At 41.4% G+C, this 27,092-nt stretch overlaps 1 protein-coding gene across 1 annotated transcript in view; it reads left to right on the top strand.

The window, feature by feature from the left end:
- The first annotated feature begins 541 nt into the window (after positions 1-541).
- The window catches only part of SHISA9 (shisa family member 9), a 240,996-nt gene continuing 214,445 nt past the window's right edge, over positions 542-27,092 (top strand). The window contains exons 1-2 of the mRNA XM_044978867.1: positions 542-1,080; positions 8,105-8,232. Coding sequence (XP_044834802.1) covers positions 557-1,080; positions 8,105-8,232 — 652 coding nt within the window. The 5' untranslated portion in view covers positions 542-556. The remainder of the gene's footprint in view (positions 1,081-8,104; positions 8,233-27,092) is intronic.

Raw genomic sequence — 27,092 nt, 5'->3', positions numbered from 1 at the left:
CAGGTGGGGCTCCAGGGGCCCCTCCGCTGAGGGCGAGAGTTTTCTCGTAGGACGGGCCGGGCTTTCTCACGCGGCGCGGGAAGGGGGGTTCCCCGGTGCCGGCAGATTTCACAAGGCTGCGCGAGGAGCTTCTCCCGGCGCCCGCTTCTCCCCTGCTCTGCGGAGCCCGCACCTCACCCCGCCCGCTCCCCCCAGCCCCACGGCTCCTTCCCCCCCCCCCAGCCCTCCTCTCATCTCTGCCCCCTCCGCCCCGCTCCACTCCTCCCCCGCCCCCGCCCCGCTCCCGGTCTCCCGCACGCTCCACAAGTGCCGCTCACTTCCCTCGGCTCGCGGGGAGCTGCCGGGGCTGGGGAGCCCGCCAGGCAGGGGGCGGCTCGGCGCCCAGCTCCTGCCCGCGCGGACCCGGCTGCTGCAGGCGCGAGCGGGCTGAGCGAGCGCGTGGCCCCCCGCCCCGCCCGGCCCGAGCCCCTGCATGTTCGGCTCCTGGCGCAGCGCAGCAGCCAGCAGCTCGAGCGGCGGCGGCGGCGGCATCGCAGCGGCCGGGCTGGGCGGCAGGATGAAGGGCTTCCTCCGGCTGGCCCTGGGGTGCCTGGTGGCGGACCTGCTCACGCTGGTGTGCCGGGCGCAGGAGAAAGCCGGGCAGCACCTGGGCAGCATCGTGGTGCTCTCCGGGGGGAACCACTCCGGCTTTGGGGAGCACGGAGACGCCTCGGAGCCGCCCCCGACCCCGGACTTCTGCCGGGGCTACTTCGACGTGATGGGCCAGTGGGACCCGCCGTTCAACTGCAGCTCGGGGGAGTTCGTCTTCTGCTGCGGCACTTGTGGCTTCAGGTTCTGCTGCAAGTTCAAGAAGACCCGGCTGGACCAAAACACCTGCACGAACTACGAGACGCCGGTGTGGATGAACACGGGGAAGCCGCCTGCCCGCATCGACGACCCCCTGCACGACCCCACCAGGGATAAAACCAACCTCATCGTCTACATCATCTGCGGGGTGGTGGCGGTCATGGTGCTGGTGGGGATCTTCACCAAGCTGGGGCTGGAGAAGGCGCACAGACCGCAGCGGGAGCACATGTCCAGGTAAGGCGCCGCGCCAGGCAGCGGGGACCCCTCCCCCACCCGGAGACTGTACCGGAGCCCATGTGTTCCTGCCGAGCAAACAACTCCCGCCAGCCGGGCTCCGCTGCAGGGAGAGACTAGACACACCAACTTTGGAGAGCAGAGCAGGGCTGCCCTCCCCCCCAGCCCCGGCTCCTGCCTCACACGGCCGGGAGCACCAGACAGCATTACCGAGCCTGCCCGGCCACTAACCCGTTTTTAACCTGCGGTGTTCGCCCCCCTCCCCTACAAGAGCCAATAACTCTTCTTGCAAATATTGTCTCAAAACAAAAAAGCCCAAGACCAGCTACAAATGCGGGGCTTGAATCAGCCTCCGGGGGGGCTGCTGGGTTCCCCCGCCAAGCCCCGACAAGGTTTTTATCTCTCAACAGAAGGATGTAAACAAATCCCATCCCAGCCCTCCCTCCCTCTCCCACTGCAAAATGGTGTTGACAGGACTTTCCCTCCCCCACCCCCTGAAAGTGTGAGAGCTCTTTGTCCTGAAAATGAGGTGGGGGGTAGAGAGGGAGAGACTAAAAGGGACCTACTGTAGAAGGATTCTAACATTTAATGTAACCAAGCTGCCTGCATATCAAGCCTTTCCTCCCCCCCCCCAATTGCTACAGAGGCAAAATGTAACCAAATATGGAACATAAAAGTCTTTGTCGTGTGTGTGTTACACTCTGTGTGTCCACAATGCAACGGCTGGGTTACATCAAAGAGAACCTCCCCTACCTAGAGTGAGGCATGCTGTGTACTTGCCTGCTCCAGGGACTGGCTGCCTGCTGGTGGGTAGGCAGGTGGGCAGCTCAGGACACAGCCCAATTGCTTTAACATCATACTCCAGCATCCAGATTGTCACAGCACTTTAGAATCAAGGGATAACATATTTGTCCAGTTTTCAGTCTGTCTGATTCATTATGCTAATCCCAGACACAGGAAAGTAAAACAGATGGGGAAAGACATTTGCAGATTTTTTTTAAAAGGCAAATAGCGCCATTAAAGAGTCTAAATTGATTCCAGCATCTTGGTCAACTTTGGAAATGAAATACAATTGCAATGACACCTTCTAGCGGACATGCAGTGTGGCAGAAGGTTTTCTATCTCCCTGACTGGTGGTCAATAGAAATGGAGTAATTCACAGTCAGAGCTTTAAAGCTTGGCTCAGGAGTCACCCTCAGAAAGATAGTTCAAGAGATCGACAACACCTGGAGCCTTATTTCTTGTCCAAGTTTCTGTATTGCTTTGTGATTAACAGCCTCCCCTGAAATGAACAGAGAAGACACCAAAAATAGTGCTGCGAATGCATCACCAGTTCACTAGCAATTATTTGCTATTTATATACTGGCTGATATGGATTCATCTTTACTACTGAGGAACAAAGCAGACTATAGAATTTTTAGTCAACTCAACACTATGAGTCTGTGGTAATTCTGGGGAGACCGTCTTTGTTAAGCAGGGTATAAATAGTACGACATTTTGAGAATCCTGACCCACTAAATTGATAAAAAGAATACATGAATCCTGAAAAAAATTATACACCCTACCCTGTATCTGTTAGCCAAAGCTTTGGTAAAATAGCTTTATTCCCATCGGCCTCATTCCATTAGACATGCAGGTAAAACAGCAGGTGAGTTTAGACACTTCATTTGCAAAAAAAAAACCAAAAAACCCTAAACAACCAAACACATGACAGAGAGAAGGTGAAAACAGTGCATCCATCTCTGTTCAGCTCTGGTTAGATCAGTCAGTCACATTTCCAGTAGTAGAAATATTTGGTTTAAAAAACCTCTAAAAGGATATATCTATTTTCTCTCTATCAGATACAGGTATGAAAGGTTCTGAAATGATATTTCTATCCCTAAGCCTATGGATACAGAATTATAGGGGATGGAATATCATTCTAAGCCCCTTCAGACCTGTATATAGATTAGCTTGCTAAAGTGGGGCTCAGAAAGGACAGCTGTTGCCCTGATTAGTTAATATTGTTCAATCTCATGTACTTTTTTATTCATAGATCTCTTAAGGTAGGATTATTTCAGAGGTTGTAGGAACCTACAAGAGTCAGGATGATAAACAGACGCCCACTCAGTACACACAATGGATATTTCACAGCTGTTAGGAAATTGCTACAACTTTTTCAAAAGTTCTCATCACAAACATACACGGTGGGATTTTTGAAACCATCTAGGGAATCTGGATGCCTAATTTAATTTTTCACCCAGTAGCTGAGATTTTCAGAGGCTGCCTAAGGGAACTAGAATCCCAGTTCCCTTTAAAATGAATGGCAGTCTCCCTGACTTGAAGCAGTTTAACCAAAGCACCATATCCTGACTTGTTTCAGAATTCTGGGGGAGAAAGAAGGAGGGCAGAGCTCGGCACAAAGTTTTACAATGTAAACATAAGTACTTGCTAAAAAACGTTTCATAGAAACAGTAAGTAAGACACTATATATCCTATCTAGACAGCTACCTTCTTATATGGCACCAATCCCCATGAGGTCTATAAGAAATGAACATGGCTTCCTATGCTTTGCCTACATGCAATCTCATTTTTAAAATCATATAAATTATAAAGCCCTGTTCATGAGTGAGTCAGTTAGGCCATGTTGAAATGATGGACTTGATGTTAGAAATCCTGGTTAAAGATTTTACCCCACTATTTTTCATTACAGTAGTTTGCTTGGTTTCCAGTGCTATCCATTTTGGCTGGTAGTGAGAAGCACACAGAAGCTGATTTGCTTTTTTATTCCCTCATTTGACAGTGTCTCATCTCCCAGGCCAGGCTGAGAATATAGCTAACAAGGAGGGACACTATTGCTTTAGCTTCCTTAACTAGCTAATGGATACCTGAAACACTTGAATCCTTTTAACTTTACAAACAAATTCACTTAAAGAAAGAGTGGCATTACTTACCGGAAATATAATACACAATATACTGGGGTACCTATTTTATTACTAATGACCAAAACATGCAAAGCTTTATTTTTAGTCACATTACATTGCTGAAAGCTACTTTTAATCTGGAACTTTGTATATGCATGTAGGGAATAAGAATATTGTCTAATTTAGGGCTAGACTGTGTCATTCTTACTCATCTTGTGAAGTACTTTTTTATGCAGACAGTCCATAGATCTGTTAGCCAAGTAACGTACTTATGTGAACAAGAGTGTCACAACCTGGGCATTAGAATGATCAGATATGGTTTCTTTTACCATACACTGCACTCTGCTTGCTGCTACATGAAGACATTTGTTTTGACATTAAATGGCCATTTTGATGTTTTATAGATTATTTGTCAGTTAAAATGCATAAAAAACATTGACAAGGAAAGCAGATTTATTCATCAAACTAATTCATACCTTTTTAGGGATGCTAGGTATTTCCTGTAGTTTAGACAAACAAGGCAAAGTGTGACCCTTGTTACATTTTAATATATTATTCTCTTTAGATTGTGGTGTTGGGTGAAGGTGGAAGAAGATAAGGGGAGGGGGAGAAAGATGGCTCATGATATGCTTTCCATAGGATTCTAAAGTATCATGTATTCCTAATGCTACCTCTTGGTCTTCTTTAGGTAAATTTGTTCAAAGTTAAGAGAATTAAAGTGTTTTCTTTATCCATAGGCAAAGAAAGAGAACTAGTGTCCAAGAAAGGGATGTGTCCAAGAGAGCATTAATTCTCCCTCTGAATCTTCTATCTCCTATGAGAAGTACTAAGGTAGAGGTAGATGTCGTGGTGGTGGGAAGACTTATGGTAGGGTATCCTCCTTTCTGAGGGAGCTTTGTTGCCAGGTGAGATGGGGAAACTGGGTAGCAGTGGAGAGGGAGTCTGTCTCCCCAAGTTGTTGTCCTAGGATGCGGTTGGTGTTCATCAGAGCACTAGGCTCAACAGGATTTCTAGGCTGCAAAGCCGCATCCTTTTACTGCCAGTTCAAGTAGAGAAACATTTCCCTTGGGGGGGTGAATAGGAGAGGAACCCCAAAAAGTGATCCTTGCAGAGTTTTCAAAAGACTTTACCTCTCCTGCACAGAAGGGATTTTTTTGTAAATAAAAACGCAGCATCATATACTGCCCCACTTCACATGGGAGATGTGCACATAAATCAAGAGTAGTAAAAGGCCTAAAAGCCAAAGTCTGCAATCAGATCTGCAATGTTATAGCTCCTGTTTTTGTTATAACTTATACGTTTGTGATAGTTTGAAAGCTGCCTCCTGAATATCTTATGAACCACCTGAATTTTCCCACCCTCTAGAATGTGCTGATTTTCCAAAAGGAGTGTACTTGGGGACAAAAATAGTCTGGATTGCCAAAACGCTGAAATCCTTTGTCTGAAATTATTTCCCAGATTGGCTTTGACCCACTTTTGGAAGCAAAAAAACGACAACTAACCTTTCATGAAATCACATCTGTATGCACCTCTTCAAGCTTGTAGCCGTAAGGGAATTGCCTGGCTAGATATGCTTTATAACTTCTTAAAACAGCATTATAGATCCAGAGAGCAAAATCTTACAATATTTGTGACACTCTAATAGCTTTGGGCTGATCTGATAGGTCGAAGACATTGCTCCATATATGTATGATTTCCATCATTATCAGCGTAGGGAACAGACAACGTCTCTGATTTGAAGATTATCATCTCATCCTGAAGTATGTATTTTCTTAAATTCATTAAATGTGAGGCATATGTATAGTGCCAATATAAGTCTCTTATTTATTTAATTTCCCAGTGAGAACTTTAATGACACCTTCTTCAGATATTTATAAGATAGTACCATTCTACCATTCTCTACTGTACCTCAATAGAGGTACAATACAGAAGCAAAGTCAGCAAGTGAAAAACTATATATGGGTAAAGAGTAAAGTCATGGTCCTATTTACTCAGGTTAGCCAAATGCATGGAGGGAGAAACCCTACCCAACAACCTGTTGTATCTACATACAGTTTAAAAAAAACAAGCATCCTATACCAAGTACTTTATGTTGTCATTGTGGTGCATAAACAGCCACTAACATTTAAAATTACTTGAGCAAATCCTCAAAAGGGTAGAATGTGACTCTTAAACTGTAATATTAATTAAGACAATAATATGTCATCTATGTTTGATCTCCTATATATATAGGGTGACCAGACAGCAAGTGTGAAAAATCGGGACGGGGGTAGGAGGTAATAGGAGTCTATATAAGAAAAAGACCCCAAAATCAGGACTGTCCCTATAAAATCAGGACATCTGGTCACCCTATATATATATTTTTTTTCTTGGGTTCTATGAGGTGCTGAGCATTCTTAATTTTCATTGATATAAATGACAGATAAGAGTGTGCAGCATCTTGCATGAGATGTTCAGCTCCTTGAAAGATCAGGCCCTTTACTTGTATACTACAATACAAATTGAGGTAATGTTTAGTTGAAAAAACAACAAAAGACACCCTGCAGATAAAGAGGTTTCTTTCTTTTATCCTGGCTTTTGGCATTCTTAATGCCTGGTTGAATATTCAGTAATTAGCAAACAAGCACATATTTTTGAATTAGTATTAGACAATCAAAATGTGCCCAGGTTTTCTAAGGTTTGGATTTTAAAAGCAATTTAAAATAATAGGAGTCGGATACCTAACTCCCTGAACCCCCTTTGAAATGGTGAAGACTTCATTGGTATTTTCAAACACAGGGAACAGTTAATCGGGTAGCATGTGGGATGTTATTTAGAGTATATAATGAATAATATTTACAGTAACATTAAAGGCAATGAAAAGGCCATCTCTAAAAGCCTGGTCTCCTAGACTTGGGAAATACTAATTTCTGCATTATGAGATTACACCATTTTAATTCCCAGAATGAAGGTGAGATCTGTCATTTGCACTTCTTCCTTTTCCAAAAAATGTGTCCAGCTGCCTCTTGAATTAAATCTATAATGCTGACATAAACAATTTGTTTTGTATAAACAAATTCTGCATATGTTCATTAGATAGGAGTGCTCTCCCAGCTTCAGTCCATAACTTGTTTTCAAACTGTGGTTTGTGATATAATCCTTTCCTTTCAGGATCATATTGTACATACCCCTATGAGATCTCTGCTAGTGGCCTTTTTCTCAGCTGTGTAAGCCAGCTCTGCTACTCCTGCTGTATAAGTATTGCTTCATATTGAAATGTTGCTTCAGTACTTTAAATAATTTTGGTTACCTTCTTCTAACTTTTTCAGTATCATCAGGTGTAACACAATCAGAATTGTACCTCACATTCTAATAGCATAAACATTTCCACAAACATGAAGGAACATATTATTGTGTATCTTATGTGCACCAAAGTTTGTATCTGCATTTTGAGAGCAAGATCCAGGTCAAGATTTCTCTATCTGTAACCCACACATTTATATGGAGTTACTGTTCAATATTTCAATATAGCACATAACAACTAGGAAAATAACTCCTGTCACACTGGTTCAGTGGAAGGGCTGGACTGTATTTGCCTCGACTTTCATTAGTGAATGTATTTATTTATTAATTTATAAACCAGATGCAGTATCTAGGATACTGTATGTAATTTTACACAAAATTAAACTAAACTGGGCATAGTGCCTAGTAAAAACATCCATTCTCTTTAAAAATGGATTAAACGGTCCAAATCTGGTGGAAAAGGAGGCAAACAACGGTCAGTGAGGTACAGAACTGAAAACACTTGCACTGAACCCTGAAGACATTAATAACACATGCCATATCATTCCTTTGCCTAAGGCCAGGGCTTTTGCAGGGGGCCAATTATTTTCTGTGGCACAGTAATGGATCAGCTACTTATATAGTATACACGTAGTGCCAGTCCTGCTCCTACTGAAGTCAGTGTCAAAACTCTCTTTGATGTCAATGGGAGCAGGATCAGGCCCCTATTAAACTGTGACTCTGCAGTACATACGTTGTAATATACAACATCGAGAACTAAAAGGACCAGAGTACATTGCAACTGCATTATAGATTTTGCAGCAGATTTATTCTAATTGAGTTTAATTTTTGTTCTTCAGGGCTCTTGCTGATGTTATGCGACCTCAGGGTCCTTGCTCAACAGATCACATGGAAAGAGACCTAAACATTGTAGTTCATGTGCAACATTATGAAAACATGGAGACAAGGCCACCTGCAAATAATTTGCGTAAGTTGCATTATATTTTATCACTGTTTTGCCATGTGAGTGAATGAGATGATTATGATCAAAGGAGATAGGACATGGGTTCTTGTAACTCAGAAATTATTCCTTATAATGCTTTATTATTGAATTAGATTACATCAAGAACTTTACATTGTCGAAATGGCATTTTCAACTGAAATAAGTTAAATTATTGCATTTATTTGGGATTAGTTTTGGTGGTTGGCTGCCATTTATTTCATATCTCTGTCTCTTATTTAAAAAGGCATTTTCATTCAGTTCTCAGATTATGACCTATTCACTGTTTCAGTATGCTTGACAGAGAATACGAAAGTAGCCAAGTTTACAGTAAGACTTACAGGATGTTTAATAAGGCTTTAAAGTCCAAAGAGAAAATGTTCTGTGTAGGTATTTATACCACTCATACAACCGTAACATCTAAACACCTTCCAGAAATGCAGTAAACAGTAAGTGACAGGCATTTGTCACATGTGTCTCTTTCCCTCCCTTCCTCCCTTTTTCTCTCTCCAAAGAGATAATTAGGGGAGGATTGTTTTATTCTATTCTATTTTATTTTTAATATATATTATGTATTCATTTATTTTATATCAGCTGTGCTATGTGCTTGTATTATTGAAAGCAATGTCAAAAAAGTGCACCTCACACTTGGTATGGAATGTGGCAAGGCTTCAGGCGGCTCTTAGATCCTGTGCAAGCTTGTTCCACAGTCTTGGACAAACCCCTAAGAAAGCTCTTTCTCCTGCACAGATTAACTTTCCCTTTCTGCTGGGCAGGTTTCTGTATGTGTGTATATATTCAAATTCAAGGTGTTTGTGAAAGAAAATAGCATAATTCAGAATAGCAGGCTACAATGGAAAATTTCTTTCTGTGTTGTCTATCTGCAATGTGCATTCTACTGCAAAACTATTATGGGTTTATTTCTTGATGTGTTTTAAGTATATTTAAATTGCCAGCCAATTTTTCTTTCATATGTCTTTCTACAACTATATAGAGCTGACAGTTTCAACACCTTTGACCATGAAAATAGGTTTTGCTAGGATCATATTGTACAATTGTGTTGAAGCTATATCATACCATCTGCTGGTAAACCAGTGGGGGGTGGAGGGTCAGAGAACCCAGATAAATAACGGCATTTCTCATAAATACCACTCTTTGGGGTGGTGGTGAAGGCTAGGTTTGATTTCCCCCTTCTGTGGATACCAAGTATCAAGAGAGAGCAAACGCTCCAACTTATAGTGAAGCTATTATGTACAGTGAAGCCTGGCCTCCTATTATAATCTGGATGCATAGCTTCCTAAGGAATCACTTGCCCTGCCCCATTGAGAGGGCAAAGCACAGAGCTTTACAGAAGCACCTAATTTCCCCCTTTCCCCCATCAACATCCACTCAAAAATACACCTGCTCCCAAAGGGAATTTACACTCCGGTCCCAATCAAAGGAGCCTTAACTGCATGGAGCACATATGAACTTTCAAAGGTTTGATGTAAAGATGGGAGAGTGTGGTGTAGCCACTGCATCTATCCCTGTACTCCCATATACCAATTCTATGCTTACGTCTGGGGGAATTCTGTGCCAAAAAATAAAAAATTCTGCGCACAAGATTTTAAAATTCTGCAAATGTTATTTGTCAAAATACCACTATATAATCACACCAGTTTCAATTATTTTGGTAATTTATTTAAAAATACCCGTCAGCAAGTCACACAAAATTTCCCGAGGGGTAGAGAGTTAAAGAAACCTCTGTGACAATCCAGTTCCTGTTTCTCTTCCCCCTCCCCGCCATGAGACCAGGCGGGGGGCCAGACACTCACATCCCTCCCCCCCAGAGCCCAGCCAGGAGGCCAGACACTCACACCCCCAACTCCCCAGAGCCCAGCCACAGCCCCCTCAGCCCAGACACTCACACCCCCTAGTCTCCAGGGATCCAGAGGGATGCTGGGTCCTGGGCTTGCACGGAGTTTCCTGCATGCCACTGCCTCCTTCCTTCAGGGCATGCTGGGAACTGCAGCTGCTGGGAACCCTCTAGTTCTCTCCCTGAGCCTTGTCTTCTATTTGCGAGCTGGGCTCTGGTGGGTCCAGCGGCCCCTAGTGGCAGCCAACATCTCTGTAGCCCATTTCTGTGGGGAAAAAAGGGAATTCTGCATGCACAACATTAATTTCTGCAAAATTCTGCATTGCACAGTGGCGCAGAATTCCCCCAGGAGTATATGCTGTTTGGTCTTCTCTGAATAAAAGGAGAGACAAATCCTTCCTATGATCAGGTTTTCAAGCAGGGAAGGTGCATAGTGGTAAAGCAATTAGGTGCAACCCCATTCATCCCCTTATGTTAAAATAATGTTAAGGATCTAGGTTACAGATGAAAGCCAGGAAATGCACAACTTCTTATTTCATTGCTCATTTCTGGGTATTTCAGAAATCTTCACACTGGGCATTTAACAGACAGTACCTTATATACTGCACTATATAAGCACAACACAGCAGATCTTTATTAACCTCATTGTATTTCTTAGATTTATCAGTTTTAGGTATGTTGACAGAACCAAGGTCTGAGTTAGTTTTGTAAAGGTACCTTAGACTTTTTGGTGCAAATCCTCAACTAGATTTAAGATACCATAGGCCCATCTGTCAATTTACACAAGCTGAGGATCTGCCCCTTTGTATTTCATGTTCTTTGCTTTTCATGTTAATAAGGAAATGGAAATGAAATCTGGAATGTGTGCAGACATTGGCATGGTATTCCTGTCAGGTTTATCAGAGAGTTACATAAACAATTTTAAACATGTTTATTATATAACTGATAAATCATCATTGCTTTTGTGCCATTATAATCAGTCATGAAAATACATACTTAAGACAAAATGGGATTAAGCCACTCAACAGAATTAACTGGTGCTTTAGAAGCTATTACATTCTGTCGAGTGCATATGTAGGGTACAGAGTAAAATCCTTTATGAAAAATATTTATGTGAAATTGGCAGAAGTCAGTTTTCTACGTCAAATATTTTAGCAATTTGAAATGTTGATGGTGGAGTTATGAAAAACTAGAAAATTTGGCAGCACAATCACCAACCTGTAACAGTATGGCATTACCCAGTGCTAATGTTAAAGAAATGAGCAACCTTTTAAAATATGTTTTTGCAAGCAAATAAATCTGAAACTTGGGTATGGTTCATAGGTCTATCACAAGTTACTGCATATGCAGAACAGATGAAGTGGTACAAAATTACTGCATCAGCTGATGGCTACTGTAGTAGTAGTTCTTTCAAGTTACAACCTTCAGGAACACCTCAAACTGAAACTGAAAATTGCTGTCACAAGTTCCTTGAAATCATCCCTCTTTTATTGTTCCATGATGCAAGAAAGCAGGGAGTAGTTTCATAGCCACTATGTACTTTTCATTGAATATTTTTTCAAATGTATTAAAGATTAATTTTTAAAAGCAAAGTATTATTCAAGAGTGTTCTAATTTGAGCGATTATTCATTTGCTCTTTCTGATCTCTTGAAATGCCACTTTGCTGATGCTGCCAAACCATACTGAAGCTGTTTCAGAAAGAAGAACTCTATCAAAATGAAATACCTTGCATGAACTCTGACATTGAAAAAGACTGTGCTTAAGTCTCTAGACTACTTTTTACTAAAGAAAAGGGATTTTCTAAGCAGCCTTCAGTTAGCTTTGCTACTTGCCAAGATTAGGAATCCAACAAAAAGCTAAAATCCTTCAGAATAAGTGCAAAATATTTCCATATCTCTGCAGCCCAATGGATTGTAACTTACTTGGTTTGCCATTCTTCCTTTTCTGAATATCAATCTTGGTGGATCTGGAGAAGGACAGACTTTTGTCCTGTGCATATCTGAATCCAGAGAGGCTAAATACTCACTGCTTAAGTCTTCTTGGACCATTACTGGTTGTTACTGTCCATATTTCTCTTCTAGTAATGTGCTTTATTTTGGATTAAAGCCAAAACAGCTTCCCACATTTTCCTTCATCAACTTGCATTACCACTGAATAGTGCATTGACAGTAGAGTGACCAGATGTCCCATTTTTAAAGTCCCAGTTTTGGGGGACTTTTTCTTATATAGGTGCCTACTACCTCCCACCCCCGTCCCGTTTTTTCACAGTTGCTATCTGGTAACCCTAATTGACAGTGAACAGCAAATATTCACCAAATAATATAGCATTTAAGGGACTTAACAGGAAATATTAAAGACAATTCATTAGTGGACAATTCTAAATATTTAAAAAATGTAGATATTTGGAAGTCAGGAAAATATTAAACCTTGTTGCAAAATCTTGTGTTATATGTTTTTGTTAATTTCTTTTAAACTTTCATAATTCTTAAGAGCAGCATAGTGGATCAATCTTCTTTTGCCATATTTTTCCCATTGATTACTACGTTAGGAGTTGGTAATTTATTTAACTTGTCAGGATCATAACATTGATGCAAAGTCTTTGAAGCTATGGTCCTGATTTCTGGAATATACTTCCCACTATTATTCTTAAATCTCAGTCCTACAGCATAGTGAAACAAATGGTTATGTTAGTGTTACCCACTGTCCTATAACCGGCAAAATCTCAGTTCCTACGTCCACAGTAATAACTCACCCTAAAGTAGTCAACCACCTTCCTAGTGCATTGATGGGAACCTGCAGATTCCCCCAGCTGTAGGTGACTAAAAAGGGAAGCCACTTCTACATTATGGATTTTTTTCTAAGGTGAAAATTGTATAAATTGTCTAAATTTTCATTGAGTTGGGAGAGTTATGGGTTATTTTCCAATTTTTAATTTTTTATTAATTATAATTTTTTATTATAAAACTACAGAAATGTGTAAGTGCAAGTGAATTGGCAGCACTTATGTGAAGGATATATTTTGTTATACTGTAGTAAGTGGCCTGTGTTATAAAGGCCAAAGTTTTGGACTCCATAGAGTGGTGCTTATGAAGGAGTTTCAATGTATTGAAAAGAATTATGTGTGTGTTTAGCCACTGTTTCCATCTGGGACACTGGATATTTAGAAAGAGGATGATTCTTTTGAAGCTATTGTGTGTTAAAATAACATGTTCCACACTGTTGTTTATGGTTAGTTTGTCAAAACAGTAGGCTTAGAATGCGAACCTGTGTACTGTATTTTTTCTGCGTTTGTTCTGCTTTATGCTACTCCTGGGGCCACGAGAAGGCAGAAGAAATGTCCCCTAAAGATCACCTGCCACACTAGAAGTGAGCAGGAGAGAAGCTGGGGAGTAGAGGCAAATGTTTGACAAACCTGGTATGTGCTAGAGTGGAATATTGTGGAGCTGTTGTGGCGGGGTGGGGGGAGGAGAGGGAATGGGGAAAGCCTGCTTACGCATCTGATTGATTTGGAGCTGAACACAGCTACCCATATTTTTAGTGGCTGCATTAGCCACACATTAACATCTAATTTATATGTGTTGGCTCATGTAGCTCCCTCAAAATTTTGACAAGATGCCATTACCCTTAAAACTGCAGGGAGGGCTATGATGGATGAATGCAACCTGCTGCACACCAGGCTGACAATGATTCCAATAGGTGTAAATAAACAATTCACACTTCCTACAAGATGATCTGCCTGGAAGAAAACACCCACACCTGCAGTTCCTGCTGACTTGCTGTGATTGACTTTGCAACATCCTTTCATGGTAGCCATTCACACACTCATGTCCAGTACTGCCAGTCTAGTGCCAATCTAGGATGAACAATGGCATATCAGGGTCATGGGCTAGGGCCTTGCAGAGTGGTAGCAACTCGGGCATAGAGAGACAGGCATGCAGATGAATTTCAGAAGCCCTAATTTACACCCACACGTTAGCAGCCTGTTAAGCGTAGTCCAGGATCTCCATCACATGTTGCACACGAACAGCCAGAGTGACTGCCCAGTGCAGAAATTTGGCTTAGCCCACTCTTCAGTGTGACTGTGAGGCAGCAATGCAGATGATGAAACATCTGGTGCAGGAGTGCATAATCACAAGATTGGAGGGTGGACTGCAATACCTTGCTAGCCTTGATGATGCAGCAGTTAGATGACTGAAAAATATACATATTGACTTGGGATATAGACAAAAGAAGTCATCCAACAGTAATAAAAGGATGTTGACATTCTGGTTAATCATTGTGTTAAGGCCTCCTAATATAGGGCTGGTCAAAAATTCTCTTTCAAAAACTGATTTTTTGGATGAAAATAGTTTTTTCAACGAAATGAAAATTTTTGTGGAAAGCTTTTTTCTGTGGAAAAATGTGATTTTTAAAAAAAACCCCCAAGAACATGAAAACTGAGAACTTTTTTTTTTCAATGAAAAGTGAGATTTTTGTGAAGACAGAAACCCCCAGCTCTAGTAGTAAACTAGCAGAATATAACAAAGTTGGCAATAACTTTCAGGACCTCTTTTCAAACAAGCAAAATCTGAGGTCCTGTGAAAAACTGTATGGCTCATGCAGAAGTGCAATTACTGTGACTGCATACTCAAAGCAGATATTTGTGCACACAAATGACAAGTTAGTAGAAAACTATCCATCCTGAGATTATGCCATTTTGAAAATTAAGTTTTCACTGTCATCACATGACAAAATCCCATCTACAAATATAAAATAGTAACACATTGACATTTTAAAAACAACCAAGTAGCCTCAAATGCAACTTGCTTTTGAACAAGTAAAAGGTGTATCAGAAATTGACAGTGGAGAGGAAACATGGCCTAGTAGTTAAAGAGCATTGTATGGTGTCAGGAGATTTGGGGTCTATCTCCAGTTCTGCCACAGATGGTACTATAATATTACTGTTTCATTTAGTGTGAAAATATTTTCAATGGACTGTTCTGCCAGCTGATGGCATATGTTTTTTTCTTTTTTCTTTAACATTTTTGATGCAAACAAAAAAATGAAGAAACTTTGTTTTGTTTTAAGGCTGGTAGTTAAAGTTAAGTATCTACTTTGTGTTATACTGAATTGGGTCTGATAAGAAGAAGTAGGAAGTTGACTGCAAAATACGTTTATGCAATATCCAGGCATGTAAATAGAGTGAACTATATTATATACAAATACAATTTATTCTAGAGTATATTGAAGCAACATTTATAATCGCCCTGAGCTTGCTCCCACAGAAAGCATTACTGTGGCCACCAGTGACAGCAGGATCGGCACTTATATCCATTGCTTGATACTGGCAGAAAGAAAGTTAGGATTTGCAAGAATTTCCGCAGTTGCCTATATTTATTTAGAATGCCTAAGCAATAAATAAAATACTCCTTTGGCAAATGAGTTATTTTTATGTTTAAAAAAATACATTTGCAACAAAAATGTTTACCTCAGATGATTCATTAACTTCTGATGTGTTTCTAGAATATTTTTGCTTACGCATAAATCTTATTGTTGCTAATAGGAAATTAGTATGGAGGCATCATGAAGAGGTTACATTTTAGAGCAGGGCTAAAGGTAGCTACTCCTGTAAATGGAAGGTCCTTGGAGCCCCAATACTATATAGTAAGTTTACTGACATGATATCTGTTGACTATGTAATTTCACAGTTAATTAACTTGCCATTATTGAGAATTTGCAAAGTTCTTATTCTGGGTAAAGTACTGTTCTTGATCTGGGCCTTAAATTTACACTGTCATTAATATGCAGATATATGGAAATATACAAAGGACTGAGTACATGATTATTTGCATCCTCTACTCAGCATTTAGGCTACATAGTTACAGTAAAATGTTCTTCTGGGCCTGGTTATGTACGGGCTGTTGCCCAGAGGAATTAGAGTGTATTCTCTATATGTTCTTCTTTGGTTGCTCAGCTTCTTCCAGACAGAAGATGCAAGTGGAGTCCAAGAACCCAGCCTTTTCTGGAAAGATTCCACCCACATCTGCTGAGCAAGAAGATGGAGGATAACAGGAGGTGTTGAGCCACCAAAGGGGTATCTGAAGTTAGCCAGGCGATAGGCGTTCCTGTGAAAGTGCACTCGAACTGTTGATGAGGGGGCCAGAGTTAGGGAAGAATGAGGGCATGTGAAACTGCTAGCATAGGTTCAAGGCGCAGGACTGGGATGCTTGTGAGAAGCAAGAGTGCTGTGGATGGGAGAGGGAACTGTGTAGTTAGTATGGGAGAATGGGTTGTGGACTGCTGACTTGGAAAAGGTTCTACAACATGTTTGGGAGTGGGGAAGTGATGACTTAGGAAGGAACAAGAACAGGGCAGACACTGCTGTTGTAATGGATGGGACAGACATGGAGCTGGGGCTGTATTAGTGTTTTATTTTCCTATTTTGCTCATATTTCATCACAAATTAAAAGTTTTCACTAACTGCTGATAAATAGTAAAACCAAATAAGCCTTCAGATAATGCCAAATGTATGAACTAAAAGGGAAGACAGGTGAGTATAAAGAGAGGACACACTTATCTATCCATCTAAATAATCAAGTAAATGAAAATTGATCAGAGAAGGAATGAAATACTCTACCAAGGAGATTTTATGCTACATTGCTGTATATAGCTGGTAATCTGTTGATTTGGAGCTAAATACAGATGAAGGGTTTCATTGGCCCTCAAAGGTCTCCATAGATTTGGGTGATTTCTCATTTGTCATCATTCTTCTAGTCCATTTTTTATAATCTGCTCTCTTTCCCCCCTTTAGCATGCACAGAAGCCATTGATAGCACTAAAGCCATTGATAGTACCAGCTGTTTCTGACACTCAGCTGTAAGACCCTACTGTTGTAAAACTTAAGTCCATACAAAAAAGTCAATTTTTTTAAACAAACAAATTAATTTTAAACAAAGAAAAATCCCAATTGCTTCAGCTAAGAGGAACAATTAACTGGAAGGGAAAATGTTGCAACAATAATGATCTGCAGGGCTTTCCATGCTGCAACCAGTTATGCCTGTGCTTAACTCTTAGTCACACGAGTAGTCTCCTTGACTTCAGTGGGACTGCTCATATGCTTAAAGTTAAGCATGTGAATATATTTTTGCAATACTGGCACTCAATTTAAATTGAGGCCTTAGTCATTAGTGTCATTATGTAAAAATTGTTTTACTAGGCCTTATACAACCTAGCTGAAAGCAGTTTAAAACTATTTCTAAAGATCAGATACTTCAAATAATATAGACTAATTGATGCATCAAGAATCCTATGTAAAAAAACGTCTATGGTTAAGGTAGCCCTGGGATATGGGACATGGCTATTTACTGCATTTTGCCTGTTATCTACAATGAGTGGATAAACTCTCGTTTTATATCATTCACCCAGCAAAACAAATTCATCTTCTTCCAAGAGAAATCTACAACTACCACCACCAAAGGAGCACAATATTTTTTTTTATGTCTTGTAGTTTCTGACTGAGGTTAAAACCAAAATCTGCATTGTCACAACTACCTAGACACCATCATTTCCAGCTCCTGACTTCAGTTTAAATTATGCACATACAGTGGGATTCATAGCATTTGCAGGTTGCTGAAGGGATTTTTGTTAATATAATTATGGTTACAGAGATGAATATGAGAACTCCAAGCCTCCCATGTTGGAAGCACAAGCTTCCAATCTAAAATTACAGTAAGTGAATGCACACTTCATTGATCTCCTACATGGATTCAATCAGTCATTATAACTCACTGTTTAATTATTTCTGAATTTGTGTTAACCATTTTCTGTTAATCATTAATATAAAATGTAACTAGTTTACATTTCATATTTGAATACAGATACATTATACTGATTTATAATAAGATGTTATGAACCTTCCTGAAAAAACAGTAAGTATTTTCAAGGAAGTTAATTATTGTCACAGTTCAGGGCAACTGCACTTGTATTCCCCCTCTGTGATGCAGCAAGGGCACCCATTCTCAGGCTTCCAGCACCCTAGCTGTCACCTCTCTTGGTCAGAGACCTCTCCCTGCTTACCAGGGTTTTTCCAAGCTGTACAGTACCTTGCCTACTTTATTCTTTCCCAGCAAGGCAGACCGCACAAGGACTGCGTCTGTGCTTTGCTTATTCTTCAAAGGGTATCCACAGTGTAATTACCCACAGTTAAGTTACCACAGAGCTATTTCTAAGCAACCACACTTATTCTTAAGGTAAAAGCATTACAGAGAAAACACATTAAAAACCATAAAAGAACCTACACACATGCTATTAAGCTTACCAGAGATCCCCCCACAACTCCAGTAGGAGCTCTGGCACATGTCAGTCCTTCCTACTCTTCCCTAAGGATTAATGTCCTTTCCTTGGATGGAAGGTCTTCCCTGTTTGCTGGATCAGAATGAAGGGCCTGAGTCAGTTTTAACTCAGGCTATTTGTCAAAAAATCCTTTGTTTTTCCCTGGAAAATTGAGTTTGAACCAGTATATGCCAGCCTCTCTTGGAAATTCCATAACCTGAGTGAACTTATCTAACTACCCCACGCCGTTCTTATTTCCTGGAGGACTGTGGTCCCCTTCCCACCATGGAATTACATACAGTCCCCTCAATATTACATAAACATTTGCATTTTTAATACAGTGAATTCCTAAAATGCTTCATTCAGTAAGGAATAAAAATTCAATAGTTTGCCTGGTATAGTGTAAGATATTGTCACTTAGAATCTGAAAAGAATATCTTATCAGTTTATTGGGGGAGTGGGGAAAGTAGGATAAATACGTCATTAAGCAGTGACTACATTCATTAACTTAAATTATGTTAAAAGCAGAAGTACCGTCTCTATTGGTGGTTTATAAAATATTGGTGCTCAATGCACCATAGTGACCCTGCGGGGCTTTGAGGGGGAAAGAGCCTCAGCTGGTGTAAGTTATCACCATTCCATTGATTTTAATGGAGCTATGACAATTTATACCAGCTGAGGATCTGCTCCCAATCCGATGGTAAGGCCACCAATATTGCAGAGACTTACCCATGTGATTAACTCTATACACAGTGAATCCTGTTGACTTTAATGGAATGAATCACAGTACATACAGTTAAACACACATGTAAATCTTTGCAGGACTGGGACCTAATTTTGGTGGCGTGAGGACTACAGGAGTGTGTCCTTGGTATGAAGTCAACACTGTGCACCAAAAGTTACTTCTTGATTTTAAAATGATTCTTGTCAGCTATGATTTCCTTGGGAAATCAGTGAGAACGATATTATGGATGCTGTTTTGTGCAGGGGCTATCACATTCATTTAGGGCTGGCTTCAAATCTCATTGAAGTCAGTGGAATTTGGATTGAAACCATATGGGTTTCCATTGACTTAATGGAGCTGTGACAATTTATACCAGCTGTGGGTCTGCCTGTGACAAGGTTTGCTACTCACTGCTAGATCACCTCATTCTGGCTCGTCTGGAGATTAGCTGTCAGCCAGTCTGGTTCACCCTCCTTTGGTTGCTCACCCTGTGGTCCCTCTCTGGAGTCAGGTTACTAATTCTTCATGAGATGGGGTGCTCCCGCATCATGGTTTGGCTCTCTGGCCAGGTCACTATAGCTTTCTCCTTTTGGGGTATCAAAATATCTCTGGACAAACTGTCTCAGGCAGTCTTCAGTTCCACTGCTGATCTGTGCCACTTCCCCAGTAGCTGGTAGGGGAACCCAATGACTAGCAACCACAGTCTACATAATCCCAGATCCTGTGGCTGCTTCCTTAGTCTCCTTCCTACTTTACCTTATCTTCTAACCCACCCTGGATTACCACTTGAGCTTCCCCTGCACCCTGCATCTACTTCACCCGCTCTTGGGTTCTGACCAGTCTATAGTCTAAGTCAGAATCCCAGGGCTTCCTCTCCTGTTAGACCTGCTTGTCTCTTGCCAACTCCCATCCTCTCTGGGGAGTGACTACAGTGGCTTCTTCTCTTTATGCCTGTCCCAGCTCCTCTCACAGCTGGGCTTCATCAACCATTGAGAATTATTAAGGCTACATTTTAGTCTGAGGTATTTTTAGTAAAAGTCATGGACAGGTCACTGGCAGTAAAAAATTTATGGCCCGTGATCTATCCATGACTTTTACTATATACCCCTAACTAAAACTTGAGGGGAGGGAGAGGCTCAGGAGGGCAGCCCTGGGTGCGCCACGGGTGCTAGGCGGGGGGAGGGGAAAGCTGAAGCCCCAGGAGGTGCTGCGGGTACTGGGGGGGGGGTGGTTGGTGGGACTGGGGCAGGCTCCCTAGCCGGCTCCTGGGAAGCGGTGATCCCAGCTCCTAGCTCCATGTGCTCCACCCCAAACCCCGGTTCTGCAGCTCCCATTGGCTGGGAACCATGGCCAATGGGAGCTGAAGGGGCGACAGGCAGCATGCGGAGCTAGGAGCTGAGGGAGGGGAGTTGCTGCCATTCTGGGGAGCCCACCCTGGTAAGCACCACCCTGCACTCCAACTCCCAGCACTGAGCCCCCTCCAACTCCTGCCGCTGGAGGGTGAGGGGGGCCCAAGACTGTCCGAGCAGCAGCCGGTGCACCTGGCCCAGGGGCTGCCTGAGCTGCTCAGGTGGCCCCCGGGCTGGGCACACCGGCCGCTGCAGAAGTCACCGAGGTCATCGAAAGTCACGGAATCCATGATCTCTGTGACAAAGATGGAGCCTTAAGCATTATCAGTCCTGACGCTCCTCCAGGCACAGCCTGTCACAGGCTTATTTGGTCCTTTTTACCCAGTCAGGCTTTGTGTGGTAGAGACCCCATCACAATGCCCCTATGTGATCACTACCATTAAAAACTTCAGAATGTGCAAGAAAGGGCCTTTTTTTGGTTATTGCCTTCTTTATTGTGCAGTATGAACATACTTTTCTCCATTTGATATATAATCATTTTAGCATGCTTTTAATTTGGCATATTTTAATAAAATATTTAACAACGTAAAAAGAGAGAAATATTTGAGAGAAATACAGCCATAGTTAATTATCATGGATTTGTTTAATTTTGTGGTAATTAAAATTATAGTATTAAAATTCTGTTCTTAAAAATCTATTTAGCATAAATTTTACAGTTTATAATACAGTTTAATTAAATGAATGTCTCATTAATAAAACAAAAATTGTTCTCACAATTGAAGAGAAGATTGCAATAATATTGTATTATATGGGCAGTTTCAGTCCACACAACAACAAAATTGGAAAGTACATAGTAAAAAACAAAACTCATTTTGCTGTGGTTCACGGCACTTCTGATATATTGTCATATTATACATGGGAAGCATTTACTCACTAGTAGATGAGGTCTAATATTAAAATCTGATTTGACTCTGAGAAGAACTTCTTCACTTCCTGGGTGATTCAGTTTCTTCTTTTGCATCATCAAGAGAATTGTTTACTAAGGGTCCATTCCTGCAGATACTTGCTACTAAATGTTAATGCTTACTGCTGTCCACTGTTCCTCTGAGAAAAAAAGGAATGCTCACAATAATAAGCACTTGGGACTAGCTTGGCACTTTACAAGCTACATTTTTATTTGTTACATCTTCTTAATGTGGCAAGTTCTAACAATTTACCTCTTTTCATGGTCTTGAAATCATGTACGGCTCTTTGACAGATACAATCATTATAATTTGCTTGGGGTTGACCAACATTTAGTAATACATACCTCTGTTAATAATAATTGTCAGCAGCATCAGGCATCAGGCATCACTGTTCCATTGATATTAAAATCTGTAACATCTTGATTCTAAGTCTGAGTCCATCCATAGTGTAACTCTGCTTGGAAAAAAGTTTGGACTCTTGTTTTCTTAAAATGGAATGTACAGCTTTATAAAGTCCAAGGTATTGTGGCATGAGTCACCTGGTTAAAAGGCAGGCAAAAGGTACCTTTTGTTTCTAGTGTTGGTTTGCCAACAATGTCATATGTAGAAATTGCATTTGTATGCCAAAATATAATTCTTAATTGCTAGCTTAAAGCTTAATCATCTTTCTAAGTCTGTTCCCATCTCCACCCCCCTGTTAGTTGTCTCAAAAAATCACAGCAATGGTAAAGAACATGGATACATTCATATGCTGGTTTCAGCTAAGGATAGAAGAGCAGATATAAACTGTTGCAAGCTGCAGATGCACCTATATCTTTTCCATTCCGGCTGAGTGAAACTTTGATGCTAAATTTATGGTTTAAACTATTGTTACATCCTGTAAGATCACCTCTCTTTTATTACTTCATCTTTTAATCCATAGATACTAACTTTACTAGCCTGCATCAGAAATCAGTGGTTACAAGATAAAAGTAGTGAGGTTGGCTGCATACATTAAAAAGCTTATAAATACACTTTGCAGCATTACTAGGCAATTATGAAATGCTATTCAGTGTAAGGTAATATTTTCAAAAAATTCAATCCACCAAATTCAATCACAAATGGTTTTTCAGTAGCTTTGTTCCATTTAATTTATATTTGCTGCTTTATATCATAACTTGCTTTGAAATGTACATGTCAGTGCCGACTCCAGTTTCATTATTATAAAATAAAGCCAAGAAGGGAATTGAGTATGTTTAATATTTATGAAATGGCTATATTGTTGATATGGATAATATAAAATATAATGAGAGCAAATCTCCACAGCTGATGCAAAGCTACATTAATAATCATTCACAGATAATTACAATATCGATTCTAGTGTATTGTTAAGTATCATTAAACCTTAAAACTTTAAATTTTATTTTTTGCTACTATATCAAAACAGTATCCTTAAAACTTTGTAAAAAGGGGAAGATTATTCATACTTCACATATAGTTCATAACTGAGCAAGCATCCAACTCTAAGAAATGTATTTGTCTTGCATTTTTATTATTGGCAACAAGAAGGAAAAATTGAAGCTCATATATGTGCTTCTGACATTGACTTTATAATTTCTAAAATATGTTCCAAGATAATGTCATTTTGTTTCAGGATCAAATCCTTGACACTTGAAAAAGAGTACACAGATGACAAATCTAGTGGATCAGAAGTTTGGGTGTATTATTGTTATTAGTAATTATATACTATTTAGTTTAGGATAGTGCCCAAGATCTGCAAAGTGATTACCAAACACAAAAGAAGACATGGTTCTTGCTCTGAAGAGTTTATCCTGGCTGCATTAGTTCATATTTTGGTCTCTACAACTGTAGCTATGAGAGGCTTTTTCCTTAAATGCAGTTGCTCTTCCAGGCCTAATCTGATCAGTGATTTTTTATTTTTATTCCTCAATTGTTTTCTCAATGTGTTTCCAAAGCATAATAAACCTTGTGTTTCCCATTATATATTAACCCTGAAATGCTGTCACTTCTGCTGCCTGTAACAACCTTGTCGCTTTCAGTGAGTAGAAACAGTATTTGCTGAAACACATACGTCTTTTTCTAGAAAGTTCAGGATCTCAAAAGATAATCTGAAATATTCTATGATTGTCCACCCTGGACAGCATGCAAGGCAATATATCAGAAAGCTCTTTTGCTGGCTCCAGCATCATGTCATGTTACTGACTTCAGGGCATTCAGTGTTAATTTCCTGATCCCTACCTTCCTCCCCAAATGCTTAAATTACAGAGAGCTGATAACAGGTACAGTTGAAAGAATAACCATAGAGGGGGTAGATATGTTGTTTGGCGTTTGCTACAATTGAAGAGTTTTGCCAATGACTTCAATAGTAGCTAGGTTAAGCCAACAGGGTAAAATTCTGGCCTTGTTGGAAGTTAATTGCAAAAATCTCATTGATTTTGATGAGGAAAGGATTTCACCCATAAAGTCTAATGACTTATAAAGGAATGCATTAAAATACAACTCATATAGGCCTGATCCATCTCTCATAGAAGCCAATGGGTGTTTTGTTATTGTCTTCAATGGGACAAAGATAAGGAGCTATGCAGAACACTCACTCCCCTGCCCCCAACCCTTCTCATGAAGAGCCTAATATTAGGTTCATGGCATATACAGAGAGAGTTGGAAACAAAACATAGGGTACTCTTATTGGAAGGTGGCACAATAACGCTGCTTTACGTCTTACAATCCAGAACCCTAGTACAAGATCCAAAGACACAGAGGGAGATAAAGCAGGTCGCTTCCTAAGGCAGAGAGACACAATTCGACCCACCTTGCTTTAGGTAGGCTCTTTGCAAACTGCCTGCACAAGATCCAGATGGCATGCTTCCATAGAGAGCCTCCTAGCCTGCAAGTGATAGGTTGTAATTTAGTTTTAATACACCACACATAAGAATGGCCATACTAGGTCAGATCAATGATCCAATTAGCCCAGTATCCTGTCTTCTGACGGTGACCAATGTCAGATGCTTCAGAGGGAATTAAAAGAACAGGACAATTTTGAATTATCCATCACAGTTTATGTGAGGAATTCAAAGTAGGGATGTAAATAATATTTAAAAAAAGTAAACATTTAAACTATTAAAATTTTGACAGTTAAACGTTTAAACTTAATGATCCACTGCCTCCCCATGAGCCCAGGATCCTGGCTGCCGCCTTGTGTGGCCAGGGCACTGCTGCCGCCCCACACCCGGGATCCTGGCTGCCACCCTGTGTGCCTGGGGCTCTGATGCTGTCCTGCGCCCATGGAGTCCTGGGCGCGGGGCTGACAGCTGGGATCCTGGGGGTGTGGCAGCAGCCAGGACCTCCGGGGGACCCTTGGCGCAGGGAGGGGGCATGGCAGTAGAGCCCCAGGAACGTGGTGCAGCACTTGGGATGGGGGCAGGAGGACGGCAGCCAGGATCGCACGGGCAGGGTGGCAGCAGAGTTTAAATGTTAACCAGAATACCTTACTGATAAGACTGATGCTTATCGGTTAATTGGTTAACAGTTTACATCCCTAATTCAAAGCAGAAAAAGGAACAAAGAATGTTTATTCCAAAGAATAATATAAAATAATCAGTGAAAGTAGAGTGCAAATTACCAAATAAAAAGCAAATTATACCTTTCTGAGAAGGATATTATAAAATCCAGGAAATTCCATTTAAGTTCAGAGTTTTCTTCCAGTTGTCCAATGAGTGGTGATAGACTTGGAAATCTACAAAGGAGGCAAAGGGTGCAACTTCCAGATCTTGTCCAGATCTTTGCCACCCATGGGAAAAGGCAACCCCAGTCCTGTACGGGTTGGCCCCTCCATGCTACTACTCTAGGCCCCTCCTCTTTGGCAGCGTGGCTGCTGTAGGAGCAGTAGTTCCATTAGTCAGATAACATGCAAAATGATCCCCTCTGAGAGCTTTGCAGGCATCAGGCTTGATTCTTTACTACTTCCAAGCTCTCAGGGAAGCTATCACAAGCTGGTTACAGTTCCACAGTTTTCAGCCACCCCTCTCTGGCTCAAGTTAAAGCTTCAGCCTGAAGCTTTAACTTATGCCATTGGCATAAAGTCTCTTTGGGACATTACACTAGTGGAGAAGTGGATATACTGGAATATGCTCTGCCATTCCCCTCTCTCATGTCCCTCCCCTCCTCTTACCACCAGGGATGGAGGGTTCCAGTGCAAGAGGTGTTAGAGCCAGCAGGAGAGCTGGCAGAGACGCTGGCTTCCACCAGCTTTAGGCTGTAAATGGCACAAACTTGGTGTACTAGGGACAGGGGCGGCTCCAGGCCCCAGCATGCCAAGTGCGTGGCTGGGGCGGCAAGCTGCGGGGGGCACTCTGCCGGTCGCCACAGAGGCGGCAGGCAGGCTGCCTTCGACGGCTTGCCTGCGGGAGGTCCGCTGGTCCCGCGGCTTCAGTGGACCTCCCGCAGGTGTGCCTGAGGAGGGTCCGCTGGTCCTGTGGCTTCTAGACCTCCCGCCGGCAGGGCTGCGGGAGGTCCGCCGAAGCCGCGGGACCAGCGGACCCTCCGCAGGCAAGCTGCTGAAGGCAGCCTGCCTGCCGTGCTTGGGGCGGCGAAATGCCTAGAGCCGCCCCTGACTAGGGAATCTGGCCAATGGAGTATAAGTTAATGCAAGCAGCATTAATGTAGGCACTGACATCTAAGTAGAGCTGTTTCTTCTTGGGTGAATGCAGAAAAAGCAGCTCCTCCTCCTGACCCATCCCCCAGTTTCATGGAGCACATGTGTGAGGATATTTACAAGGGAAGGAGGAGGGAGGGAGGATGATACAAGGAAACAATCCCCTTTTCACCTATTCTGACATATCACAAGGTTTGAGTTCACTGCTGTAACTGCTCACAATGACTGCAGTGGGACTATTTGTATAAGGCCAGCAGGATTTGACCCATGTCAAAATGCGTCTAGATCAATTTCAAGATAAATATTGAGTTGTGCTCTACTGTAAGAATGAATTCTTTTTAAATCGGCCCCTGTGACTGCAACTTCATAAAGCATTTCTAAATATTATGGGCCATATTCTCAGCTTCACTCCAATCCCTTAGTGCCACTAGGTAGTGTCATGGGAGATGAGGCTACTGGTAATTTTCTTTTTGGGGAGTTGGATTCTATCCTCTCTGTTGTCCATGGTGCAGAGGGTGTGTCACAGGTTTAGAAGGGGACGGCTTGTTGGGGACAAGTGAGCAGGAGGTTTGGCCAGTGTGCAAAGTGCTCTGGCAATTCCCAGCTGCTGTATGCTGGTGTTCCCTAGGCTGGGGCTGGGCAGAGAATCAGGGAACTGTAACTCTCTTCCTAACAGCCCCAGTCTGCTGCACCTCAGCAAATGATTAATTTCTAAGGATAATTTCTGCATTTATATAATAAATTGAAATGTTCTTCCAAGCTACAATGACAGAAAACTAAGTTTCTGCAGGAATAATCCAGTTTCCTTTTAAAGTTTCAAATTAATTTCTAAATAGCAAGTGGGACTATGGGGAAATATTCATTATCTATTGTCAATAACAAGACCTGACCACCATTTCAATTAGAAGGCTTTTAAGATTCCAGCCATCACACCCTAACTAAATTAACGTTAAAAGCTTTGCTTAATTAAATAAGCTCTAAGAAAGATTTTTT

Source organism: Mauremys mutica, chromosome 11 (assembly GCF_020497125.1).
Source record: "Mauremys mutica isolate MM-2020 ecotype Southern chromosome 11, ASM2049712v1, whole genome shotgun sequence".
Lineage (NCBI taxonomy): Eukaryota > Metazoa > Chordata > Testudines > Geoemydidae > Mauremys > Mauremys mutica.
This window is presented reverse-complemented; position numbering and strand designations above follow the sequence as displayed.